Source organism: Cricetulus griseus, chromosome 5 (genome assembly GCF_003668045.3).
Source record: "Cricetulus griseus strain 17A/GY chromosome 5, alternate assembly CriGri-PICRH-1.0, whole genome shotgun sequence".
NCBI classification, from domain to species: domain Eukaryota; kingdom Metazoa; phylum Chordata; class Mammalia; order Rodentia; family Cricetidae; genus Cricetulus; species Cricetulus griseus.
This window is the reverse complement of record NC_048598.1, coordinates 117,864,426-117,888,012: the sequence shown is the minus strand read 5'-3', so window position 1 is coordinate 117,888,012 and position 23,587 is coordinate 117,864,426. Positions and strand designations below refer to the sequence as shown.

The 23,587-nt window shown below is 40.6% G+C and overlaps 1 protein-coding gene across 20 annotated transcripts in view; it reads left to right on the top strand.

Moving 5' to 3' along the window:
- The window catches only part of Ttll5 (tubulin tyrosine ligase like 5), a 237,788-nt gene that overhangs the window by 102,110 nt on the left and 112,091 nt on the right, over window positions 1-23,587 (top strand). For 15 of the 20 annotated variants that reach the window (XM_027418555.2, XM_027418558.2, XM_027418554.2 and 12 more), the window contains 4 exons: window positions 2,749-2,876; window positions 5,508-5,591; window positions 6,129-6,521; window positions 14,870-15,054. In XM_027418555.2, coding sequence (XP_027274356.1) covers window positions 2,749-2,876; window positions 5,508-5,591; window positions 6,129-6,521; window positions 14,870-15,054 — 790 coding nt within the window. The remainder of the gene's footprint in view (window positions 1-2,748; window positions 2,877-5,507; window positions 5,592-6,128; window positions 6,522-14,869; window positions 15,055-23,587) is intronic. The other 5 variants (XM_035444822.1, XM_035444821.1, XM_027418556.2 and 2 more) reach the window with 5 other exon arrangements.

The following is a 23,587-nucleotide window of genomic DNA, read 5'->3' as shown; positions in this document are numbered from 1 at the left end:
AGTTATCAAAACACTACAGCTTGGTGTCTGGCCTGGAGTTCTAGACAGCATTCAAAGTACACAACCCTGAGAGTCCTGAGAGCCTCTTGGAAATGTGAAGTTAGAGGCTTCCTAGTGTTTACTGGGTTCAGATTTATTCCTGACCTATTGATGCAGTGGAGATGACCAAATTTTGCCTACATAGAGTAGGGTGAGGAATTGGCGGTTTCTCAACACTGTGAGGGTCACGCCTAATTTATATACAACAGAACAAGTCTTTCATGCTTAGTGTTGACCTTGAGAAATTGAAAATCTCTATGTTGAACTCTGCTGATGTAAGCCAGCCAGACCATCTTACTCACAGACATTGCATTTCCAAAGGAAGAGATAACAAAAGCACTTAATTTTAACTTTGGTAAAAAGCTCAGGGTGGAGGGCTTTTTTTAAATGAGAGAGTAGTCAGCTTAGAGAGTTGATTTGGGGGTTAAGAGCATTATCTGGTTTTACAGAAGACCTGGGTTCTGTTCCCAGCACCTACTACATAAAGTGGCTCATGACCGACTCCAACTCTAGTCCCAGGTGATCTGACATAAAATAATAAAACCTAAAAGTCTATTTTTTTTTCAAATTAGAGAGTTGTACAGAAACCACTAAACTAAACTAAAGAAAAATCAACTGTAAGCCTTTTTAATTAGGCTTCAGTAGTCCAAGACACAATGTCAAGATAACAATAGAAAATCAACATTCCATTGTTTGTGAAGGTAAATTAGGTAACGACTTATGAGTTGCTAACACTGGGGTCCTTGGTTAATCCTTTGAACAGACCTCACTGTGGCCTCAGTGTCTTGTGTTTTAGGTGTGAAACCAACACATAGATCATTTTGTAGATTTATATTTGTGTAATGGTATTTTGCTATTCTGAAGTCTTGAGTAATAGGTTTCAGAAAGCAGGTATAGAAACAGAACAAGAAACAGTTTCCACATCAGCCTCATAAAAACAGCAAATGCAAAAAAACGACAAGGGGGCTCAGCAGTGAAGGTGCTGTGCCTAAGTCAGAGACATGAGTTCCATTCCTAGGGCCCATGTGGTTGAAGAAAAACACAATTCCTGCAGGTTGTCCTCTACACTCCCACCATGGCATGGATGTGCTCAGACACAAATTAAATAAATAATTGTAAAAAGACTAAAAGCAGAAAAGGGGAAAAAGTAAATGATACCAAGAAAATAGATGGTTTTTCTAAGTCCCTAAAAGAGAAAAATAGAAGGAAAAAACCTCAAACTTAAAAAGAGAGAGAGAGAGAGAGAGACTTAACTGGATATTAAATATAAACTATATATGCTTTTAACTAGTAGACTGTTGGGGATGAAAACACATTGGGTCACATTTCTTGTTGGTTGTCATTTAAGCCACGATTGCTGGGAGCTTTAGTAGTGTAGGATCTTTCAGTAAATCAGGGTGGGGACACAGATTCCTTCAGTAGATTCCTTCAGTAGGCTGACGGACTCAAATGCCTGCAGGAAGGAGGCAGGAAGACCTAAATGATGAAGTGGGCAAAGGATGAGACAGGTACAGAGTGGCTTGTAGTTGGGCCAGCTATCCTCTGCCTTCCAGTATTCTGACAGTGCAAAATAAAACACTGCCAGAGAGAAGCAGGGCCCATTGCAACCCCAGCCGTAGATATTTGCCAGTTACTAACACTATTTATCTTGTGCTGCTTTTGTTTTGGGGTATCTTCGGGTTTGTAGGGATCATATAGGTGGTTTCCTGGGTTCTTACTAGTGTGTTCTAAAGATGGCAGGCCGGTTGCTTCACTACGTTGAAGGCTACCTATGTGGAATAATACCAACCTCCAGAGATAAGAAAATGGCTATCAAAAAGTGGCTGTGCATGTTGAAAATCTCTGCATTATTGCTTCAGAGCCCTTTAGCTAAGATCAAGTTAAATCTGTGCATGTTCTGTTTCCGGAAGGCCCACTTAGACCCTCTTCTGTTTTCTGCTACTTTATACTTTGTGACTATTCATAACATATAATTTCAGTGATTCAAAGTGCCCATCTAGTTCTCTCTCATTCATTGTTCAGATGGTTAAGTATCTCTTCTGTGGTCACACTAGGTCTCCGTAGTTCTGACAGAGCCCATTAAAATGCCTTGTAGCCCCTTTTAGTGAAAATACTTCAGTTATCTAGAGGCAGGGTAGATACATTGCAAACTGCAGCCAGATGATAGCTGCACTCTGTGGCTTTGTATAATCTTTTACACACACACACACACACACATACATTTTAAATGATGCACACACTGGATGTCTTCCCCCACCCTGCCTCAGCCAGGGGGTGTCATACAAAAATAGGCCACTGGTAAACTTTGACCTAATCTGTAGTTTCAATTCCTTACCAAGAGTGTGCTTATCCAGTAAAACTTTCTGTAGGTGACCACTAAGTACTTGAAATGTGCATGGTGTGACTCTGGAAAAGAATCTTCTAATTTTATTTCATTTTAACTAAGTCTAAATAGCTCATGTAACTATTGGCTTCTGAATCAGATAGTGTAGATCTAGAAAATCCCTGTGTGGGTTAATAAAGGTTTGTCGTGGTCTACATTTTCCCAATTGCTTTCATTTATGCTTCATTTTAAGCTGTCTGTTAATGAGGAGCTTTTAGCTTTCTCGTCTCACTTTCCCTCCTCCTGCTTACTGTTTCCATAATAAAATGTGAAAAGACTTTCCAGAGCAGCTTCCTGTGCTGACCATACTCTTTTCTTCATTTCAGTGAGGCTGAACTGGAGGAGGTGTTGACTTTTTATACCCAAAAAAACAAGTCTGCCAGTGTCTTCCTGGGGACTCACTCTAAAAGTTCTAAGAACAGCAGTAGTTATTCTGATAGTGGGGCAAAAGGTGGTAAGTATGTATGCCAGCTAATGAGTGAAACATGCAAACAGCAGAAAACTGAGACACTCAGAGAAGCATCGGGGAGAAGAGTCCTGGCTGCACACCAGTCTTGAGTGTGTTGTACTCTGCAGCAGGGACTGGGGGGCGGGGCACAACTTTTTGTCTCAAAAGCAAAAGAAGGACTTCCTTTAGAGCTTTGTTTTCATTTCTTGTAACAGCAGCAGAGTTTGGGTTCTCATCTCTCTCTTTTTTTTTTTTTTTTTTTTGAATACCTGATGTATAATGAACACCCCTCTTCCTATGTGCTTACAAACGGCATGCAGAGCAGGCTCCATTTTCAAACTTCATTACAGCTGGGGAAAATGAGCTTGGAGCTGAGTACTCTGCTCCAGGCCTCCTCCTCACCACCAGGGGTCCGGGCTTTGATCTTTCCTCTACCTGATGGAAGCCTTGCTCTTAATCTCCATTGCTCATTCATCCTCTTGTCCATTCAGGCCTCTCAGCACTATTGGCATCTTGGGAGAACGGGTTTTGTTTTGTTTTGTTTTCTTGTTTTAGTTTTTTTGAGATAGGGTTCTTTGTTAGCCTTGGCTGTCCTTGAACTCGCTCTGTAGACCAGGCTGACCTTGAACTCAGAGATCCACCTGCCTCTTCCTCCCAGTGCTGGGCTCACCACAACAGTCCAGCTGGGTAGAGTTGTTTTGTTGTTGTTGTTGTTTTTGTGTTTGTGAGGCTATTCCATACCTAATGAGGTGACCTATGTTCTCGGTTCCAACCCCCCCCCCAACCATGCCATTGGTTTCCTTCAGGCATTGTGATGTTCCCTGTGTTTCTAAAAGTTCTCACTGCTGAGGAATACCTTTCTCAGAGATTTGGAATCAAATGTGGACTAGACTGAAGCTCATATTGTTGTTATAAAAAAAAAAAATATCAACCACTCTGTGTCAACAAGCTCTGTGCTTTCTATGTAAGATTCATTTCAAACCTGAATGCAAGTGTATCAATGCCAGTATTTTGTCAGTTTTTTAATATTTTTTTATTTACATTTTGTATGTGAGTAGATGTCTTGGATAATTGTTTCCTGGAACTAGAGTTATAGACAATTGTGAGCTGTCATGTGAGTGCCAAGAATTGAACCCAGGTCTTCTCTAAGAACAGTCAATGTTCTTAACTTCTGAACCATCTCTCCAGCCCCCTTGCCAGTATTTTGAGTACTAGATTCGATTTCTCTGCTCTTAAGGCTACCCCAGTCTGGTGTGGAAATATTCAGGAAAATTGGACATTTCATGTGTAAAAATGAATTCTCCAAAGAAACATTGTTAATTTGGTTTTGTGTTTACAAGACTGGTCCTAAAACTTCAAAATGCTAGATCAGCTCTCTGCTACTGAGTTACATCCCAACCCAGTATTGTAAAACTCACTTAGGCTATTCCATAAAGCCTGGTTAGCAACTGTGATCCTGAATTGTATCTTTAGCAATCCTTTTAAGCCCAGCTTCTTCTTGGAGCTTGTTTCTAACTTCATATTCATCTGTCCATTTTTCCTTTTCTTAATTTTCATATTTTGTGATAACCCCTTTGGTAGTTGCTAGCAGTTCACAGCCCCGTGTTTGTAAAGCGTATTGTCTGGTGAGTGGAGTTGAGACGGTGACGAGAAGATTGATGGAAATCTGAAAAGTACTAGTACTGTGGAAGGGAGGCTGAGAAATGTTTATAGTAAGGTTAGAGTAGGGAAGAGTGTGTTCACCTGGTGTGAAGGGGCCCACATGAGCATTCGGAGTGACAACTTAGCCCTTGACAGTAATGGAGAAGAGCCAGTGGCATGTACCAGCAGCTCCTATTAATACAGATGGGTCATTCCAAATTCTCAGATTACATTAGAAGATCAATTCCTGCATTTACCTATTGTATAAACCTAAGAAGGGTTGTGAAGGTTTCAGTCAAGAAGAGAAGCATTTGACAGTTTGGTATGTGGGTTCGTTTCCTAGCTGAACAAGCCAGTGACAGCATTACCCCTGAAGGTGGTGGTGGAGCGGACAGCACCCACATGCCCTTATTCCCTCTCAAGTTTTTGTGTAAATCTTGCCTTTGGCACAGACTTGGAATACTTCTCTAAGTTATGAATAGCTTTGGACTGTTCTGTTTCAGAATTTGATGGTAGAGAAAAACTGCTAAAAGTGGAACCCTTATCATTTTTTATTATTGAATATCAACCTGTCTCAGGCAAACTGAGGCACATATTTTAAGATACAGGAACTCCAATAATAGTGAGGCTGCACTTGCATCTCGCAATGCCACTCGTGTTCATGCCTGTTGATTTGGCTCCAGCCAGTCCTGCCAGCCACTATAATCTCCTATCTCCCCACCCCTGCCCCAGTCTGGAATCCTGGTGGGAGCACCTGACTTCCCTCTCCTTACTTTACCTTTCAGGCATGTCCTGGATGGGTTTGAGGCTCTCTTCCTGATTTAGTGAGATTGAGCTGGTCCAGACAACTGGGAATCACATGAAGGTGTTACCATCCTTTAAAGGGTGTGGTAGGATATGCAGTGTTTCCCAGCATTGATTAATACTTCTGTTCGGTGTTATGATTTTTTTTTATCAGTAAAGCACCTAAGTCAGTGTTTTTTTTTTTTATTTCAGATCACCCTGAGACAATTCAAGAAGTGAAAATAAAGCAGCCCAAACAGCAACAGGCCACAGAAATCCACTCCGATAAATTATCTCGTGAGTGTTTGAAACACACATTGCTCTATTGATACACCTCTAACAGAAAAAGTCCTCAGGTGTTAACTATTTTAAGCTCATGGAACATTATTACCCTGGGAAGTTTCCTTTTGTTCTTCCCTTTCCCTTAGAATTTCCTATTGGTAACTTTATTTCCTTCAAAAGCATTTTCCATTTTCTTTAGAAGTTCTAAGCACTTTCTGTTTTCCCAGAGGGAGAGGAACTAGCTGCTCCTTGTAGAAACTTTGTCCTGCTTGCTTAACATTTGTAGAATGTGCCTGCTTTGCTTTGTGGGGGATGTCTCAACTCAAGCTTTTAGGAAGGGACAATAATAAAGTAAAAATCTTGTTACCAGGCTGTCTCTGGCAAGCAAAATTTATTAAGTTCAAGATGAATGCTCGTTAAAGTCTACATGATTTCTGTTTCATGTTAACATTATTTTGATGTTCTAAAATGTTTATGTGTCATAGAGATTGTATGTTTATTTTTTCCTAAAATGACCTGTTTTTTTGTTTTGTTTTGTTTTTGCTTTAATAGGATTTACCACTTCAGCAGGAAAAGAGACTAAACTAGTCTATACCAATTGTTCTTCTTTCTCTGGTCCTGCTGCTGTTCTTCTGCAGAAACTTCCCAGCACCCATTTGTCATCTATTATTACCACCTCTGCCCTCTCGTCAGGTCCTGGCCACCATTCTTCTTTATCTCAAATTTCTCCAGTTATCCCCAGCCTGCCTCACCAGTCAGCACTCTTACTGAACCCAGTCCCCGAAAGTGCTCCTTCCTCCATACACCTGGGGACCCAGAGCATAGGCCCCGCTGGCCTGCCACGCTGTCGATCAGGCAGTTACACCATTGGCCCCTTTTCCTCTTTCCAAAGTGCCGCACACATCTATAGCCAGAAACTGTCTCGTCCCTCTTCAGCAAAGGCAGGTGAGTGAGAAAATGAAGACTGCCTGCCATGCCACTCCTCCCCAGCCCCGTGAAAAGAGAGCTGCCTCCTGCCCTTGGCTTTTGCTGCCTTCTGCTGTGACTAAAGGGAGGTCTTGCCTTTTGTCCACTCGCATTTGTTCACTGATATAAAACGAAACAGGGCTGCTTTCAGGTTCTGCAAAAAAAGAGATGAATAAGGCAAGGCATCTAGACTTCCCACTGCAGATGATCATAGACCTGTGAAGGTACTCTGCAGCCTTTCTGATTCAAGACATTATTCCTGACATTAGACAATCTACAAACAAACTGAAATCATAACCAAAGACTTCGTAAGATAGGATATTTAATTTTAAATGAAGTAGACCCATGTTATCAATCAAGTTTTTGTCCCATTTATTTTATGGTGTTGGGGATCGAACCCAGGACCTTACTTACATGTGTTGGGCAAGCACCCTCCAGCCCAGTTTTTAATGGCAGCTTTATTGAGACATAACCCCTACTCAGAAACTTGGCTATTTTGTATAAATTCAGTGGGTTTTGGTATGTTCACAGATATGTACAGCCAACACCACTGCCTAACTTCAGAACACTTTCTTTCGCCTTAAAGAAACCCCATATCTATTAACAGTCATCCTCATTTCTTCTTCCTCCCAGCCTCTGGCAACCACAGGTAGCTTTCTTTTTCTACAGATTTTTTTCTGGACATTTCATATAACTAAAATTATTCAGTAAATGGTCTTTGTGGTTGGCTTCTTCCACTTAGTGTTGTGTTTTCCAGTTTCATCTGTTATAGCATGTGTCACGCTTAATGCTTTTTAAATGACTGGATGGTGTTCTATTGTATGGTGTAGAACATTTGTTTTTCTATTTGCCAGATGATGCATGTCTATTTTTGTTTTTTTTTTTTCACTACTTTGGCCATTACAAATAGTGATGCTATAAGCAGTGTAGTAACATTTTCATGTGGACATAAATTTTTATTTTCTAGGGTATATAGCAAGAATAGAATTGCTAGGTCACATGATAAATTTGAGTCCTCATTTTAAGCAAGCAAGTTCTTTCTGACATTTAATGGCTTTTTGATTTTACCCATCATGGGAGGTTTAGGTTAGAATCCATCTGTCTACCTACCTATTTATGGATCTATGTGTTGTGTGGAAGGGTTATGACAGCCATTTCCTGAGCGGCTAATGATGACCATTGCTTTTCCTTTTGAGTACTTGCATGTCTTTATAGGGGAAATGTCTGTTGATTTTTTTTGCTAGTTTTCCAGTTGAGGATTATCTTTATCATTGAGTTGTGTTCTTCACGTGTTCTCTATGCAAATCCCTCATCAGGTGATTGTCTTAGAAACGGTTTCTCTCTATTTATTGGTTCTTTTCTCTTTCTTGAAGCATAGAAGTTTAAGTTTTCATGAAGTCTCATATCCCTATTTTTTTCTTTAGTTGCTTGTAATTTGTGTCATATCTGAAAACATCTGACACAAATTACCCAAATTCATAAGGATTTTCTTCTATTTTTTTTTCTGAGAGTTTCACATATGGTTCTTATATTTGGGACTTTTGTCCATTTTCAATTACATATTGTGTGTGAGGTTTAACTTCTTCTATATATTGATATTCAGTTTTCCCAGGGCCATTTATTCTATTTTATTTTTTCCTTTTTTATTTTTTTATTTCATTTTACATTCCGACCACAGTTCTCCCTCCCACCCCTCCTTCCAGCAGCCCCTCACCTCCCTTCTAGCTCACCCAGTCCACTCCTCCTCACAGGTAAGGGCTCCATGAGGAGTCAACATAGTCAGGCACATGTAGCTGGGACAGGGACAGGCCCCTCTCCCATGCTTTAAGGCTGAGCATGGCTTCCCACCATGGAGAGTGGGTTCCAACAAGCTAGCTCTTGTACCGTGATTATATCATGGCAGTACCATTTTAAAATATTACTTTCCTACTGTATTATCTTGACACACTTGTTAAAAATCAGTTACCTGTGAATGGAAAGATTCTGGGGTTTCAGTTCTGTTCTGATTGATTTTGTACTTGTATCAGACAGTATCACGTTGTCTTTCTGCAGCATTATATTATGTTTTAAAATCACCAAGCATTCTCCCAATTCTTCTTTCTCAAATCTATTTAGGCTTTTTTGGGATTTCTTGAATTTCCATGAAAACTGTGAGAATGTCAACTTTTGGATTAAAAAAAATAGGTCATAGAGATTATGGTGAATCATTTTGGGGAATATTTTAACATTGGTTGAGATTTTAAACAATTTAGTAATGCCCATGTTAAAAATGAATCGCACCTAAGCCACATTTTACAAGTAACTACCCTTAGTCAGGCATGGTGGTGTATGCCTTTAATCCTGGCACACAAGAGGCAGGAGCATATGAATCTGAGTTCAAGGTCAGCTTGGCCTATATAGGAAGTTCTAGGCCAGGCAGGGCTACATAGTGAAACTTTATTTTTAAAAGGGGTTTGGGCAGCAAGATGGCTCAGGGGGTAAAGGCACTTGCCACCAGGCTGACAACCTGAGTTCTGTCCCTGGGAACCACCTGGTGGCAAGAAAGAACCAACTGCAAGTTGTTCTGACTTCCACACACTGTGTTGTCCGTGTATATATGCACCTGCATATACATGAAATAAATATATAAATGTAATTTTTTAAAGATGATTTGAACAGAATGGCAAGGTTGTCTCAATCATATTTAGGACTATGCACCCAAGAAGTAGAGAAAATGTCTACTCAGGAACACATATTTATAAAATCAATTATAACCTATATTGTATGTAAGAAAAAGAACTTAAGATTTGGACTCATATAATATCATTCTTTTCCCACACTACAACTAAGTTATAGGCTAATAACAAAGGAATATATAACAAATCTCTTTATATTTCAAAGTCAAAAACAGGAAAAGAAATTTTAATGTAAAGAAAATATTCCAGAGCTGAATAGCAATTGACAGCTGCATGTCTTGGTATGTGGAGAAACAAAACAGTGATCTACATCTAAGGAGGAAGACATAAAGAGAGATGTAAAAACTACACAATTCGACCCAAGCATTTCACCCAACACAAAACTTAAGTCAAAATGGATCAAAGACCTCAACATAAACCCAGCCACACTGAACCTACTAGAAGATAAAGTGGGAAATACCCTTGAATTAATCGGTACAGGAGACTGCTTCCTGAACATAACACCAGTAGCACAGACACTGAGGTCAACAATTGATAAATGGTACCTCCTGAAACTGAGAAGCTTCTGTAAGGCAAAGGACATAGTCAGCAAGACAAAACGATAGCCCACAGACTGGGAAAAGATATTCACCAACCCCACATCTGACAGAGGGCTGATCTCCAAAATATGCAAAGAACTCAAGAAGCTATTCCCGAAAACAACAAACAATCCAATTAAAAAATGAGGTACAGAACTAAATAGACAATTCTCAATAGAGGAATCTAAAATGGCTGAAAGACACATAAGAAAGTGTTCAACATCCTTAGCCATCAGGGAAATGCAAATCAAAACAACTCTGAGATACCATCTTACTCCTGTCAGTCAGAATGGCTAAAATCAAAAATACCAATGGCAGTTTATGCTGGAGAGGATGCAGAGAAAGAGGAACACTCCTCCACTGCTGGTGAGAGTGTCAACTTGTACAGTCACTTTGGAAATCAGTATGGCGACTCCTCAAGAAAATGGGAATGAGTCTACCACAAGATCCAGCAATTCCACTCCTAGGCATATACCCAAAAGAAGCACATTCATATAACAAGGACATCTGTTCAACCATGTTCATAGCAGCATTATTTGTAATAGCCAGAAACTGGAAGTAGCCTAGATTCCCCTGAATTGAAGAATGGATAGAGAAAATGTGGTACATTTACACAATGGAGTACTACTCAGCAGAAAAAAACAATGGAATCTTGAAATTTGCAGGAAAATGGATGGAACTCGAAGAAACCATTCTGAGCGAGGTAACCCAATCACAAAAAGACAAACATGATATGTACTCACTCATATGTGGACCTGCTTTATGATACATAGTAGTGACCGTGCTTTATCAGAGCTGTTTTTAAAATGATGTTGCTCAGAATGGATTCCTTCCAGATGATGATTGAGAAGCTAATTAAAAAAAAAAAAAAAAAATGGTGCCAGGTATCACAAGAGTAACAGAACTGTGCTGTTTTCTGGGATTTTGTTTTTTACTTGTTTTTTTATGGAGAGTGCTGGATGTCTCTACAATTTTGTTCAAATGACTGCAGAACCTGGAAAAGCTGTTGCTGCTATTGATGCATAACATACTGCCATTATTGGTCTTCTTATATAAATAAATAATATAATTTATTTATATTTTATATAAATATATAATTATATAATATATATATAATTTGAATTTTTGGAAACTTTAGATGTGCTGTCAACTTTGCAAAGAAGTATCCCAGTATACCGTGTTGAGTTGGCATTGTACAAAAATTAACATTAGAGATGTTGAACCTAATTTTTTCCATTTGTACAGGGGTAACGCACTGTATTAAATATGTAAGGTCTTAAAAAAAATAAAGAAAGAAGGGATTTTGAGAGCCCACCCCATGTGAAGGGATGCTCTCTTGACCTGGACACATGGGGAAGGGCCTAGGCCTGGCCCAGGATGATGTGGTAGACTTTGGGGAGCTCCTTTTGAGGGCCTTACCCTGCCTGGGGAGTGGAGTGGGGATGGCTAGGGGCAGGTGGGATGTTGGGGGGAGGGGAGGGAGAAGGAGAAGGGATTGACATGTGAAGCAAGCTTGTTCCTAATTTGAACTAATAAAATAAAATAAAAAATCTGAAAAAAAAAAACCTACACAATTCAGAAGTAGAATAGAAGATACCAAAGCCTCCCATGGACTGTGTCTCATAAAGAAGATCTGCATTTGCTGGAACAAATAAAGAAAACAGAGAAGATGGGAACTTTATAGAAGGGTTGGAGTAGCAGACAATGAAAGATGCATGGATGAGATAATAATGAGAGATGGCCAACAACTTTATCCCCCCAAAATTGAGATGGACAAACTTTATTAAAAGTGTAACATGTTAAATTGACTCAGGATGATGAAGAAGGCCAGAATAGTCCTGTGAGAATGATTGGTATAGTACAAAGTTTTTCTCTGAAAGAGATCATCAGGCCCAGATAGTTTGATAGGTAATTTCTAGTGCTTTTTCAAGAAGTAGATAATTATGATTCTGATAGTAAAAACTACAAGAGAATAGAAGAATAGTCTTTAACCCATTTTGTGTGATTAGATTTGTCTTGAAAACAAAATACGTTTGTGGTAAATTTAGAGAGGAAAATTATAAACAACCTTCATTTATAAATGCAGATGGAAAAATTCTAATCAAAATAAATCTAGTAATTGTAAGTCTATTCAAGGATATAGGAATGATGGAGTAGTAAAAGATGTGGCAGTGTCATTTGCCACACTAACTGACTAAAGAAGATAAAAGGTGTTTTTGTCATCATTGTGAATGCAGAAAAAGATTTGATAAACCCCACATTCATTCATAATACTCTTGTGCACACCAAAAAGAGAAGATGCCTGTTAACCAGAAAAGAGGGTATCTGCCCCACACCTGCAAGTGTGTCAGTAAATGACAAAATGTTGATCATCTTCCTGTTCATGTTGTGGACAAGACCAGGATGCTTGGTAATATTGTTTCTGTTGAGCATTTTACTGGAGGTCAGAAGCAGCATAAACGATTAAAAACAATTAACTAAAACTGAGGCAATAAGATTTAGTTGCAGGTGATATTCTGTCTACCTGCAAAACATAAAATGGTCTCTAGGTACATTTTAGAAAAGACTTTTAGCTGCATAGTGTTAGAAAACAATTGCTTCAACTGAAAATATATGTAATAAAAAAAGAGCACAAATTGGGTGAATTGTGAAGGGGGGTGGAGAGTATGGATAAAATCAAAATTATAAAAAAATATATTGTATGAAACTCACAAAGAATAAAAGAAGTATAGATGGTAAATTTTATTAAGTATACTTCATCAGCTGAAACCCGTTGAGTCCAGTTTGTGGTACCTACACACTCTTGGGAGTGATGCATTGTCAGCCTACCAGAGGCCTGAAGTTTAAATTATTTGATATGAATTATACCTAGCATTTTGTATCCATTATCACCCATTAAGCTGTTTATGGAAAGCATCTTGGACATTAGCATAAAAGAATAAGCTACCCTGAAAAAAGTTAGACATTGTGCAAAGTCATCTGAGAAGACCTAAATCACTGGGTGAATGTTCTGTATATGTGACCTATGGAGCCTCAGGTTACCCTCAACTTGATGTCAGCGAAAAGCCTTAGCAAGTTTACCGTTTAACTCTGTAAGCCTATTCTAAATGATAAGAAAAGGGAGACAGGCTGAGAACACTGAAAAAAACCTCTTGAGCTCTTTGTTAAGAGTAAAAGTAAGAAAGTATGGTATTTGCAAAAGCACAAGGAATAGAGCAGAAAGTTAAGAAAAGTTACACAAGTTGGTAGCATTGTTCATCAGTGGGATAGTATGTCTTTCTCATAAACAATGCTGTGGTAAGTAAGTGAGATCAGATACTGTCTCATCCATACATAAAAATAAAGTTCAGTTTCGAATGGTGACACCCACACTTGGGTTGTGTAGGAAGGAGTATCATGAGTTCAGGCCAGCCTGAGTGATGTAGTGAGATCCTGTTTCAAAAAACAAAAACAGCTTTTTAGATTTAGAACTTAATTTTTTTAAAAAAAAAATTCTTTACAGGTTTATTATATAGAACAAAACTAAAAACAAGCACAGCTCTAGTAACTCAAGAAAAAGTCAATAGAAAAATAAATGGTAAGGTTCATCAGGAAAGCAATAACATCCAACATCATTGTTAAGCATGTAATTAATTAGCCTCCTAGAGAAAGGAGGATTTAAATGTTTGACGTCCTAAATATGAAAGGATGTGTGGGTCAGCAGGAATGCATGTGTGGGAGTGTAGAACATGCCACTCTAACGCTGTCACTTTGGTTTGAAAATGCATGTACCATATGACCCAGCGGTCCCACTCCTGGGCATAGGCACAGTGTGTGCATGAGTGCACACACTGTGCTGTCTCTAGCCACAGCTGGCTCAGAGTAACTACCAAAACAGGGCACTAGGATGACAAGACAGCAAATAAAACACATGAATTTATCTATATTGAGCCAGCGAGGATGCCTCTGCTCAGTGCCATGTTAAATGCCGAAAGCTAACACTGCAAAACTACTATTGTAAAGCCTGAAAAGAAGCAAATTATCTAGTATTTCTCTATCCATATGCAGGTAACACTTGGATGTGTGTGATAAAATGTTGTTCAAAAGGAAGAGAATAAGTGAAAGATTATGGATGGAGAGAAGCACACTGGTTAATGTATGTCATCGGCGGTGTAGCTCCTGGGTTTGGTAGAAATTTCACAGGTGTTCACCATCATCTGCTTGTAACGTACTCAGACATTATAAAAAATATCTGTATGTACAGATGATACAGGAAACATGAACAGGTGTTTTAGAGGAGTGTCACCACACTGTGTCTACAGAATGATCGTGTCTCTCTTAGCATCACCAAAGGGCAGAAGGGGCCTGGGAGGTGTGGCTCAGCTCAAGCCCCAGCACCACAAAGATACATAAGCAAGTAGATAGAACAGAAAAACATTATAGTGTTTCTGCCTTTTCAATTTAAAAATAATGGTTCAGTGAGATTTTTTATAATCAGAAAAAAAACTGAACCGTGATTTCATTGTGATCAAATAACAGTTGAAAGAAAATTGAACGTTGAGAGGACCGTCACTTAGAATACAAAACCATTGCTATGCTTTTAAGTATACTTAGTTTCTCTTTCATGCCTGTTTCCCATTGGCGCCTTGTAAGTATAGTGAGTGCTGTTATCATGGATGCCACAGACTCGCATGTATTTATGTAATAAAACTGAACAAGAATCAGAATTTTGAGGTTTGGATTCTCTTGTTCCTAGTGATGCTGAAGATAGATCCTAGTGCTGTGCGGTTGCTTGCTGCTCAGCTATTCCCAGTAGATCCTAAAATTGGCTCTTCCCATCTCCCTTTGATAAACAGCCTTTGTAAGCCAACACACATCAATAAACATGTGATGATTTGCCTGTAGGAAGACTTTCTAGGGTATGGTAAGGATTTACACAGATTTTTATTATCATTTGAAGGTTATCTTTGGCCTTTATGCTGTTAGAGCTCCCTAGGATTCAGCACTGTGTCTGTCGGCTTGATACTCGTTTGCCACTGTTCTAATTTTACCCAGTACTTAATTCTTAAGTGGGTGAGAACTTTCTCTTTTTCAGCAGGTGCATACCATCCCCACAAGCATCATTCAGGAATAGCCAAAACACAAAAAGAGAGTGAAGATGGTTCATTCAACAGAAGGTACAACCAGAGTCTGGTTACAGCCGAACTCCAGCGGCTAGCGGAGAAGCAGGCAGCCAGGCAGTATTCTCCAGCCAGTCACATCAATCTCCTCACCCAGCAGGTAGGGGCACACTAGGCTGCCACAGAGGTCTGTGGGCCTGGGAGTGGTGGGCATGATGGGACATGCTGACCTTCCCTCACTTGGCTGTTTCCTGTGTACTCATTATAAAACTGAATTGTTTCTTCTTAACTGTGAAGAAAATGACTCTTACAGGCACTGCAAAGTTAAATCTGTTACTGACTTTTATGGTATACAGTATTGCGTAGGTAACACCTAAGTTTCAACTATAATTACAATTTTAAGGGATTGAAACTTTATTATATTACTTTGTGTGTGTGTCTGTTTGTACACATCACTTAGTAGGAAGTGAGAGGATAGTTACAGGGGTGCATTCTTTTGTTCTACCATATAGGTTCCAGGAATTAAACTCAGGTCATCAGGCTTAGCAAACGACTGCCTTTACTTCCTGGGACATCTTACCAGCCCAAGATCTTTTATTTTATTTATTTATTTATTTATTTATTTATTTATTTATTTATTTATTTTCAAGACAGGGTTTCTCTGTGTAGCTCCGGAGCCTATCCTGACACTCGCTCTGGAGACCAGGCTGGCCTCGAACTCACAGAGATCCTCCTGCCTCTGCCTCCCGAGTGCTGGGATTAAAGGCGTGCGCCACCAACACCCGGCAAGCCCAAGATCTTTTAAATTAACTGTTTCATTCTTGAAAATTTCCAGTGAATCCTAAATTTATACATCTTTTTTTATGAGAGTCTCACAATACTGTCTTCCCTCCTCTCCCCTCATTGTGCTTCTGTTTAGTTGACTGTCTGAGAATGTTTCGTGTCTAATGATTTCTGACATTGCCGAAGATATGGCAGAAGCAGACATGAGGGTACTGACTCCAGGATGCATGTGTATGTGTGTAAATGTATGGTACATGACACTTTTATGATCTTTGGGTTCCCTTTGTTCTCTCTATGGTAGTCTTGATGATTCTGAACTAAAAGTAGACACCTTCTTCCTTAATGCTAAATGGAATCAAACTCTCCAAATGAGGTATTGATAATAGTTCCATGACATTCACTATGTGGTTACATTTTTTTCTATTTTTGTTAAGTTTTTTTTAACTGATTGTCGTAATGATAATTAAAACTGGTGGGGTGTGAATGAAGGTGAAAATTGCATCAAGTACATGTAAAATTTGGCAACACACCACTCTCTTGTGGTAGCTTAGTTTTCTGCTTAAAAAAAAAAAAATAGAGCAAAGAATAAGCCTAACATAGACTTAGCTTTCTCTTGCCCTCATCTCAGCACAGTGAGCAGTAATTGTTTTCTTTTCAGTCCCTAGTAGTTGCAAACAAATAGGTGAAGAGGCCTAACGTGCATTTGGAAGCAAAGAAATATACCAAGGTGGTAATGAGACTTGAAGGGGCTGGATAGTTAGATATCTTCCATAGACTGATGGCAGTAGGCATGACCATAGTAAATAGGGAGGAAATTTGAAATGTCAGCTGTCCTTTGCGGTAGAATATTATTTTAAGGTGTGTGACTTTTGTTTATGCTGCATTTGTTTAACTCTATGAAGCTGTGATTTTTTGCCTGTCTAAAACACCTGCTAGTCTAATAAAGAGCTGAACGGCCAATAGCGAGGCAGGAAAAAGGATAGGCGGGGCTGGCAGGCAGAGAGTATAAAATAGAAGGAAAACCGAGCAAGAGAGCAGCAAGAGAACAAGGAGAGGAGGACATCAGGGGCCAGCCATCTAGCCACCCAGCCACCCAGCCACCCAGCCAGCCACAGAGTAAGAAGGAAAGTAAGATATACAAAAAAGTAAGAAAGATAAAAGCCCAAAGGGAAAAGGTTAATATGGGAAGCTGGCTAGAAATAAGCCAAGCTAAGGCAAGGCATTCATAACTAAGAATAAGCCTCTGTATGTGATTTATTTGGGAGCTGGGTAGTGGGCCCCCCCCCAAAAAAAGCCAGGAGATCAAAAACAACAATGATACTTGGGAAAAATGAAGATTGTTAGTCATGAGCTGGCATTTCAGCTTCCAGTTAAGTAATCTAGAAGCATCACGACATTAAATTAGTCAATATTAGTGTGTTTACATATTTTCAATTCCTTCATTTACTGTGTTGCAGAGCTCTGTAGGAACCCAGGTTTACACACCCTTACTGGGAAGCCACCTCCTTTAATCTGTCATCTACAATGAGTCTACTGCCTGTGCTCTACGAGTTTGTCAGCTCTTGTTTGTGACAATTAGAACCTGCCATTAGATGTCAGTCTTAACTTTCAGAGTTCCAACAACTAGGTGTTTCTTGTCTGATGCCATACCGAGGGAGGTGCTTGCTGAATTGTGCAAAAAACATGATGGAGCACCTAGGAAGGGCTGGATTAGCCAGCCCAAGATTCATTTCCTTCTCCCAATGACTATATGATCTTGAGCACTTTATCTCTCAACTTCTGCAGATGTGTTTATTGATGGGAAAAACACAACCAGGTCACAAAGATGGGATGTAATAGCCTCTTTGCAAAGTCTTCATGCCATGGACTTGGGAAGCACTGTCATTTCAACCCTTAAGGCTTTAGAAATACAGTGGTGATGACAGCAAGTTGTTAGATAAATGCATTTTGTTATTTAAAAAAAAAAAAAAGTTCAGCTGTTGGTTTTTCAGCCATTTCCTCTCCCAGGACACAATGATTTAATTTGTAATATGGAAACTTCTGTTATTTTTTTCTTCTGCTACTTAATAACTAATAATACATTGTAATGATGTTTAATATACATTCTGGCACATTTGTTCTCTAGCTGAGTTTTCTTCTATGCTGTGTTTAAAAGAAAAACTGCTTCCATTTCTTAACTGAGTTGAGTGATAAATGCCTGTGGCTTCCTGGAGGGAAGTGGGCAGGAGCTCTGGGACCCTGTGAACTCACACCTGGGAGCTGACCAGCTATCCACACCTGGGAGCTGACCAGCTATCCACACAGGCAGTTTCGTGTCCATAGATGTCAGGTGCTGGGGTTTCCTCCAGCTTCACACTTCCTTCATCAGTTCTTGGTTCAATTCTGTATCTGTTCTTTCTCTCCCTTTTCTCCCTTTTCTCCCTTTTTGGGTGACTAGTAGATAACTCCCCCTTCATAAGATTATTTCTGAATATATTAATGCTATTGTTTTATTGTTGTAGAATTAATTATTTTATTGTATTATCTTTACTTATTCCTTGTTTGTGCTTTCCTTATCTTTATTTCTCTATGTCTTGAGTTGCATGTCTAATTTATTTTTACCCATTCTATATTAAAGGCTATGAATTTCCCTCTGAGCATTGCTTTAGCTATATCCCATAAGCTCTATTATCTACTTGTTTTGTAGGGAAGAAGTTAAGAGAATTTCACTGGACTAGGAAAACAGATTTTATTATTTGTAAGATAGTGAAGATTTGTAAAAACTTAAATTACAGAGTATTTCTGAGAAAACGTTTTATTTTTATCTTGTCCTATTAGTCAATGGCAGCTTCTAGAAAACTTTATATTTTGTTGTGATTATTTATTTAAAAAAAAAAACACTTTATCCAAGCCCCTAAGAGCATCCCACATCAATGATGTAGACAGCCACCAAAACATAATATAATAGTCAGGAACACACCAGAGATTTTCTTGGGGAATATCAAAACTGCCAAAAGGGCAACCCAGCTTGCTGGTGGAAGCTGAAAGAAAGCCAAAGCAGCCTTCTTGGAAGCACTTGTTTTCTACTGTATCACAAAAAGGGCAGAATCAGCTTCCAGGCACCCAGGTGGATGGTGAGGTGGACTTAGGGATTGAGTACTGAGCACTTGGACTGGAGCTGAGAGCAAAGCCCCAGGCCTCCGAGGGCCTTCAGAAGGAAGGGCTGGTGGAAACCACGCAGACACATGTGCTTCAGCAGCTGAGAAGCTGGGCCCTGCAGGATGAGGCAGTGCTGCCCCTTCTCCTCTCTGCTTTCTGGTGAGAATACTAAGGAATGGTAAGCTAGCCAAAGGTAGTTCTTAACCAGCCCACAGCTGATGAAAAGGCTTTGAGGAACTTAGAATTTGTATTAGAGCCTGCATTTTTAAGGAATTTATATCGCTAAAAGCAGAAGCTAATTTCCCTGAATTCCGTTTTTGTTTTTTGGTTTTTTTTTTTAATCATTTCTGTTATTCTGCAGCTTTGTGTAAGTCCTAGAATAGACAAGCAGGGAAAGGTCGAGTCCAACCTGCTTGTTTTCTAAAGTATGCACTGAATAACCATGTGCTAAGAGTGTATTATACACCTCTTCTGTTGTGAACACACACACACTGCACCTTCTGGAACAGGACCTTTTAGTGGCTGATGTGTGCGTTCCTGAAAACAGTGTGAAGAAGCATCTGCAGCTGTAGGGGGAGGGGCCCCAGGATGCTGGAATAGGGCATGAGCTTAGGTGTGAGCTCTCAGTGTGTCTGCCTCGGTCAGGGCTGCAGAGAAGGGCAGATCTGCATACACAGGGCCCTGTGTGGTCGTTGCTGTTAGCCCACAGAAGAACGTGGCAGTGAAGGGGCCCAGCCTGAGGCAAGGAGTGGGAAGCTGGGCATTAGAGGAGCACTGGCCCTCTCTGGCCGGCAAGTTTGAGCTTTCAGGACTCGGCTATCATTAGGAGCAGCTCCAACTCTCCCAGCCTGGGAATTTAATCAAAGGGATAGCAACAGACCACCCAGGCAGGGCCCCCAACACGAACCCGTGTGCTGTGTCAGGCTGCTCCCCAGCCAGCCGTGCAGAGACGTGGCCAGGCCTCCTGAAATGTGCTGACAGACACAGAAGAGGGAGAGACGCTTTGTGCTCTTGAGATTTTTCATTTTGATGGGGAGCGGAACAGAAAACCACTCGGTTTCTTTGATTTTGTTTCTCTGTACTCCGAGACTGCCCAGCCTAATCCTGCGGAAGGGTATATCAAGGTACAGAATATTTGGTTTACGGCAATTAGTCCTTCACTCCTCATCTGCGTCTGGGGATTCTGTATCACCCTTTCTGTATCAGGAGCTCCTGGAAAGGTCCACAGTGGACCTTGACCCAGTTTCAGAAGTTCCAGTTTGAGAGAATCAGTGTTGGCTCCTTGAATGGGGAAACTAATGTCCTCCCCACACACTACAGGCAGCGGGACCTGGCTCTGGTAGCTTTCTTTTCCCATCTGAGCTCATCTGAACACACGAGCTGCTGTGCACTTAGGCTCTGGTCTTGTAGTTGTCTACTGTTTCCTTTGACTCTGTAGTCTTTGTTGGCAGAAAATATACTCTTTCACACCATATATGCTACCTGTTCCCGTTTCTAGAAAGATAGGAAAAACATTAGTTCTTAAGTCAGTGAGACCTGGGAAGTTAATTGCCCTGTGTGGCCTTGATCACCTCATCTTTAAAAAAAAAAAAAAAAAAAAAAAAAAAAAATTTTTTTTTTTTTTAAAAAGGACCAAAGGTGGAAGATTTTGCTGCAGACACCATGCACTTCAGACACCATGCACTCCAGAGGTCCTGAGCTGGATCTGACCTAAAAGCCTCTTCCTTGAGGACTAGCTTTCATGGTACCAAAAGATGTCGTGTAAGCTTCCAAGGAGGGACAACCAGTAGTCATACCCAGCTATGATGCCTGTAAGCCACAACAGCAACCAGCATGACATAGTAATTCTAAGGGCTAAGTAGTGGCATGCATACTTTGGCACTAACCAACAGCTCTCTGACTGGACTGAAGACCTGCTTAGCAAGAGGGAGATCATGCTTGGAATTGGAAACCTAGCCAGCCAGCCACCCTGGGCTAGTGAAGTCATGGATCCCAGAAGAGAACTTTCAACTGCCACTTAACTAAAGAAGCGTAATCCCTAACCGCATTCTAAATATCTGTCCTCTTACCCACAGATAAGTGTAGTCCTTACTCTCATCTGGGACAGAGAGCATTACAGAAAACCACAGCCTATCCTAATGTAGAGTTCTAGAGCCCAGTCCCGCCTGATACATCTACAACACAACTGCTCCCAAGGCTCAAGAGGGGGCAGAACTCAGATTGTAAGAGCCACAGGACCCCTTTCTTGAACTGGAGAGATGGCTCCGTGGTTAAGAGCACTGACTGCTCTTCCGGAGGACTCGGGTTCAATTTTCAGCACCCACATGGTAGCTCACAACTGTCTATAACTCCAGTTACAGGGGCCCCAGCACCTATGGCAAAACACCAATGTACATAAAATAAAGATAAATAAGTTTTAAGCCGGGCAGTTGTGGCGCACACCTTTAATCCCAACACTCAGGAGGCAGAGGCAGGCGGATCTCTGTGAGTTCCAGACCAGCCTGGTCTACAAGAGTGAGTTCCAGGACAGCCTCCAAAGCCACAGAGAAACCCTGTGAAGAAGAAGAAGAAGAAGGAGGTAGGAGGAAGGAGGAAGAAGGAAAGCCAGAGGAACAGGGTTTGTTTTATCGCTGTGTTGTGTGGCAGCATCAGGACCTACACCCATGAAGTCTTCCAATATGGCTGCCTAAACATGAGCTGAACAAGGTTGACACCAGTAGACGTACTGATGTGTAAGGGGGAAGGCTCCCGAGGCCTCAGCCCTGCACAAAGAGCTATAGGCAGCCGAGGGTGTTGTGGGTGTCTTTCGATGGATCTTTTCTTGGGGTAAATCCCCCTATACACATAACTTTATGTGATACCTCTGTTGATTTTTTCCAGTGTGCATCTTTTTTTTTTTTCTTTTTAACCCTTTTTTTTTTTTTTTTTTTTTTTGTATGAGTGCTCTGCATGTTTGCCTGCAGGCCAGAAGAGGGCACCAGATCTCATTATAGATGGTTGTGAGCCACCATGTGGTCACTGGGAATTGAACTCAGGACCTCTAGAAGAGCAGCCAATGCTCTTAACCCCTGAACCATCTCTCCAGTCCCTCAATGTGCATCCTAACCTTGAACCTTTGTTCTGAGTTTGAGGTCCAAATATTCAACTGCCTTGTAGACTTTTCCCCTTAACTATCTTGCCAACATCCAGATATTTGGACATATCTCAAGAGCACACAGGAAAACTCCTCCGTTCAGTGTATCTGAATGCTGTCAGCTGTCCTCCTCCTTGTCATTTCTTCATTAGTGCATTGACACCCTGGAAACCCGAGTGTGGAAGCCTGACTCATGAGCACCGCCATCTCCATCTTCTCTGCACCAAGCCATTGCTGTATCTTGTTATTCTGACTCCTGTGTCTGTGCTCCACATATTGTCTGTTTAACTTGCATCAACTGCTCTGCCAAAGGCCTTTATTATCTCTCGAGTGGATGGACAGCCATGGGTACCTCTTATACCATCTCCTGGCAGTGTCCTCCTGCTTATCCTCATCTCTAAAATCCTCTTGTTGTGTTAAATCACATGGCTGATCCTAGTATTCTCTGTCTCTGTGATGAGAAACTGAACCTAGTGGATGCTTCCCAGGGTCTTACTGAGAATCTGGCTGCAGCATACTGTGCCTGTCTCTGTTCTAGCACACACAATTTTGTGTAACTCTGCTAGGATTTCTGCTAGTCTGTATACCTTAATTTGTGCCATTTTCTCAGGAGAAATGATTCTTAGTCTCCATATCTGATCTGTACATCTGTCCAGGGGCACGGATGCCACTTCACTCATTGTTATGCTAATTTTGTTGTGTGTCCACATGACTACTTTAACAGACAGTGAGCTCCTTAAGTTCTGGTGTCCCATGATGCCTCAAACCTGACTTAGGGATTGTACAACTGGTCCTCTGTGTCCGTATGTTCTCTGGGGTCAGTACAGTAATTTCTGAAAAGCCCGCATCTGTTCTGAACATGTACGGACTTTCCCCCATGGTCATTCTTCCCTAAACAACTAAGTACAACAAAGTTTTATATAGCTCATATCATATAAATAATCTATCTGTAGGTGTTTTTATCTAAGAGTACTTGGAGGATATATCCAAATATAATTACATTTTACATAAGAAACTTGATCCTCTGTGGATTTTTGTATCTTCAAGAGGCTCTACAGTCCATACTTGAGGATGCTGAGGGACAATTATATTTACTCATTATTACTACTACTTCTGCTGCTGCTGCTGCTGCTGCTGCTGCTACTACTACTACTACTACTACTACTACTACTACTACTACTACTACTACATAGTGTTGGAGATTGGATGCAGGGTCTTGTGTGTGCTCGTGAAGAGCTCAGCTGCGGATCCATGGCCCCATTCCTTACATGTGCTCCTTCACTGGGGATAAGATCCTTGAAGACTACACTGTGTACAACTTTTATCCCCCACCCCCAGATTCTCTAAAGTCAGCATCTGGACATCACTTTTAATAAACAAATAAGAGCACCTGCCACCACAGCCAAAAGTCTTTCTATCACGGTCTTGCCTTCAGCCCTTCACTAGTCACTCTTTAGAGCAGGTGAATGATAGTCATTTTACATCTTTTGCCTGTTTGACTGTAAACTGCATAATGGCAGTTCTTTCTAACCCACCACTTAGGGAGGGACCTGTACTTTCTAGATACCAAGTGCTTGCAAAAGGGAAGAGAATTTCTCTTCTGTATGTTGTTGGGTTTTGTGTTGCCTTTTAATGCTAA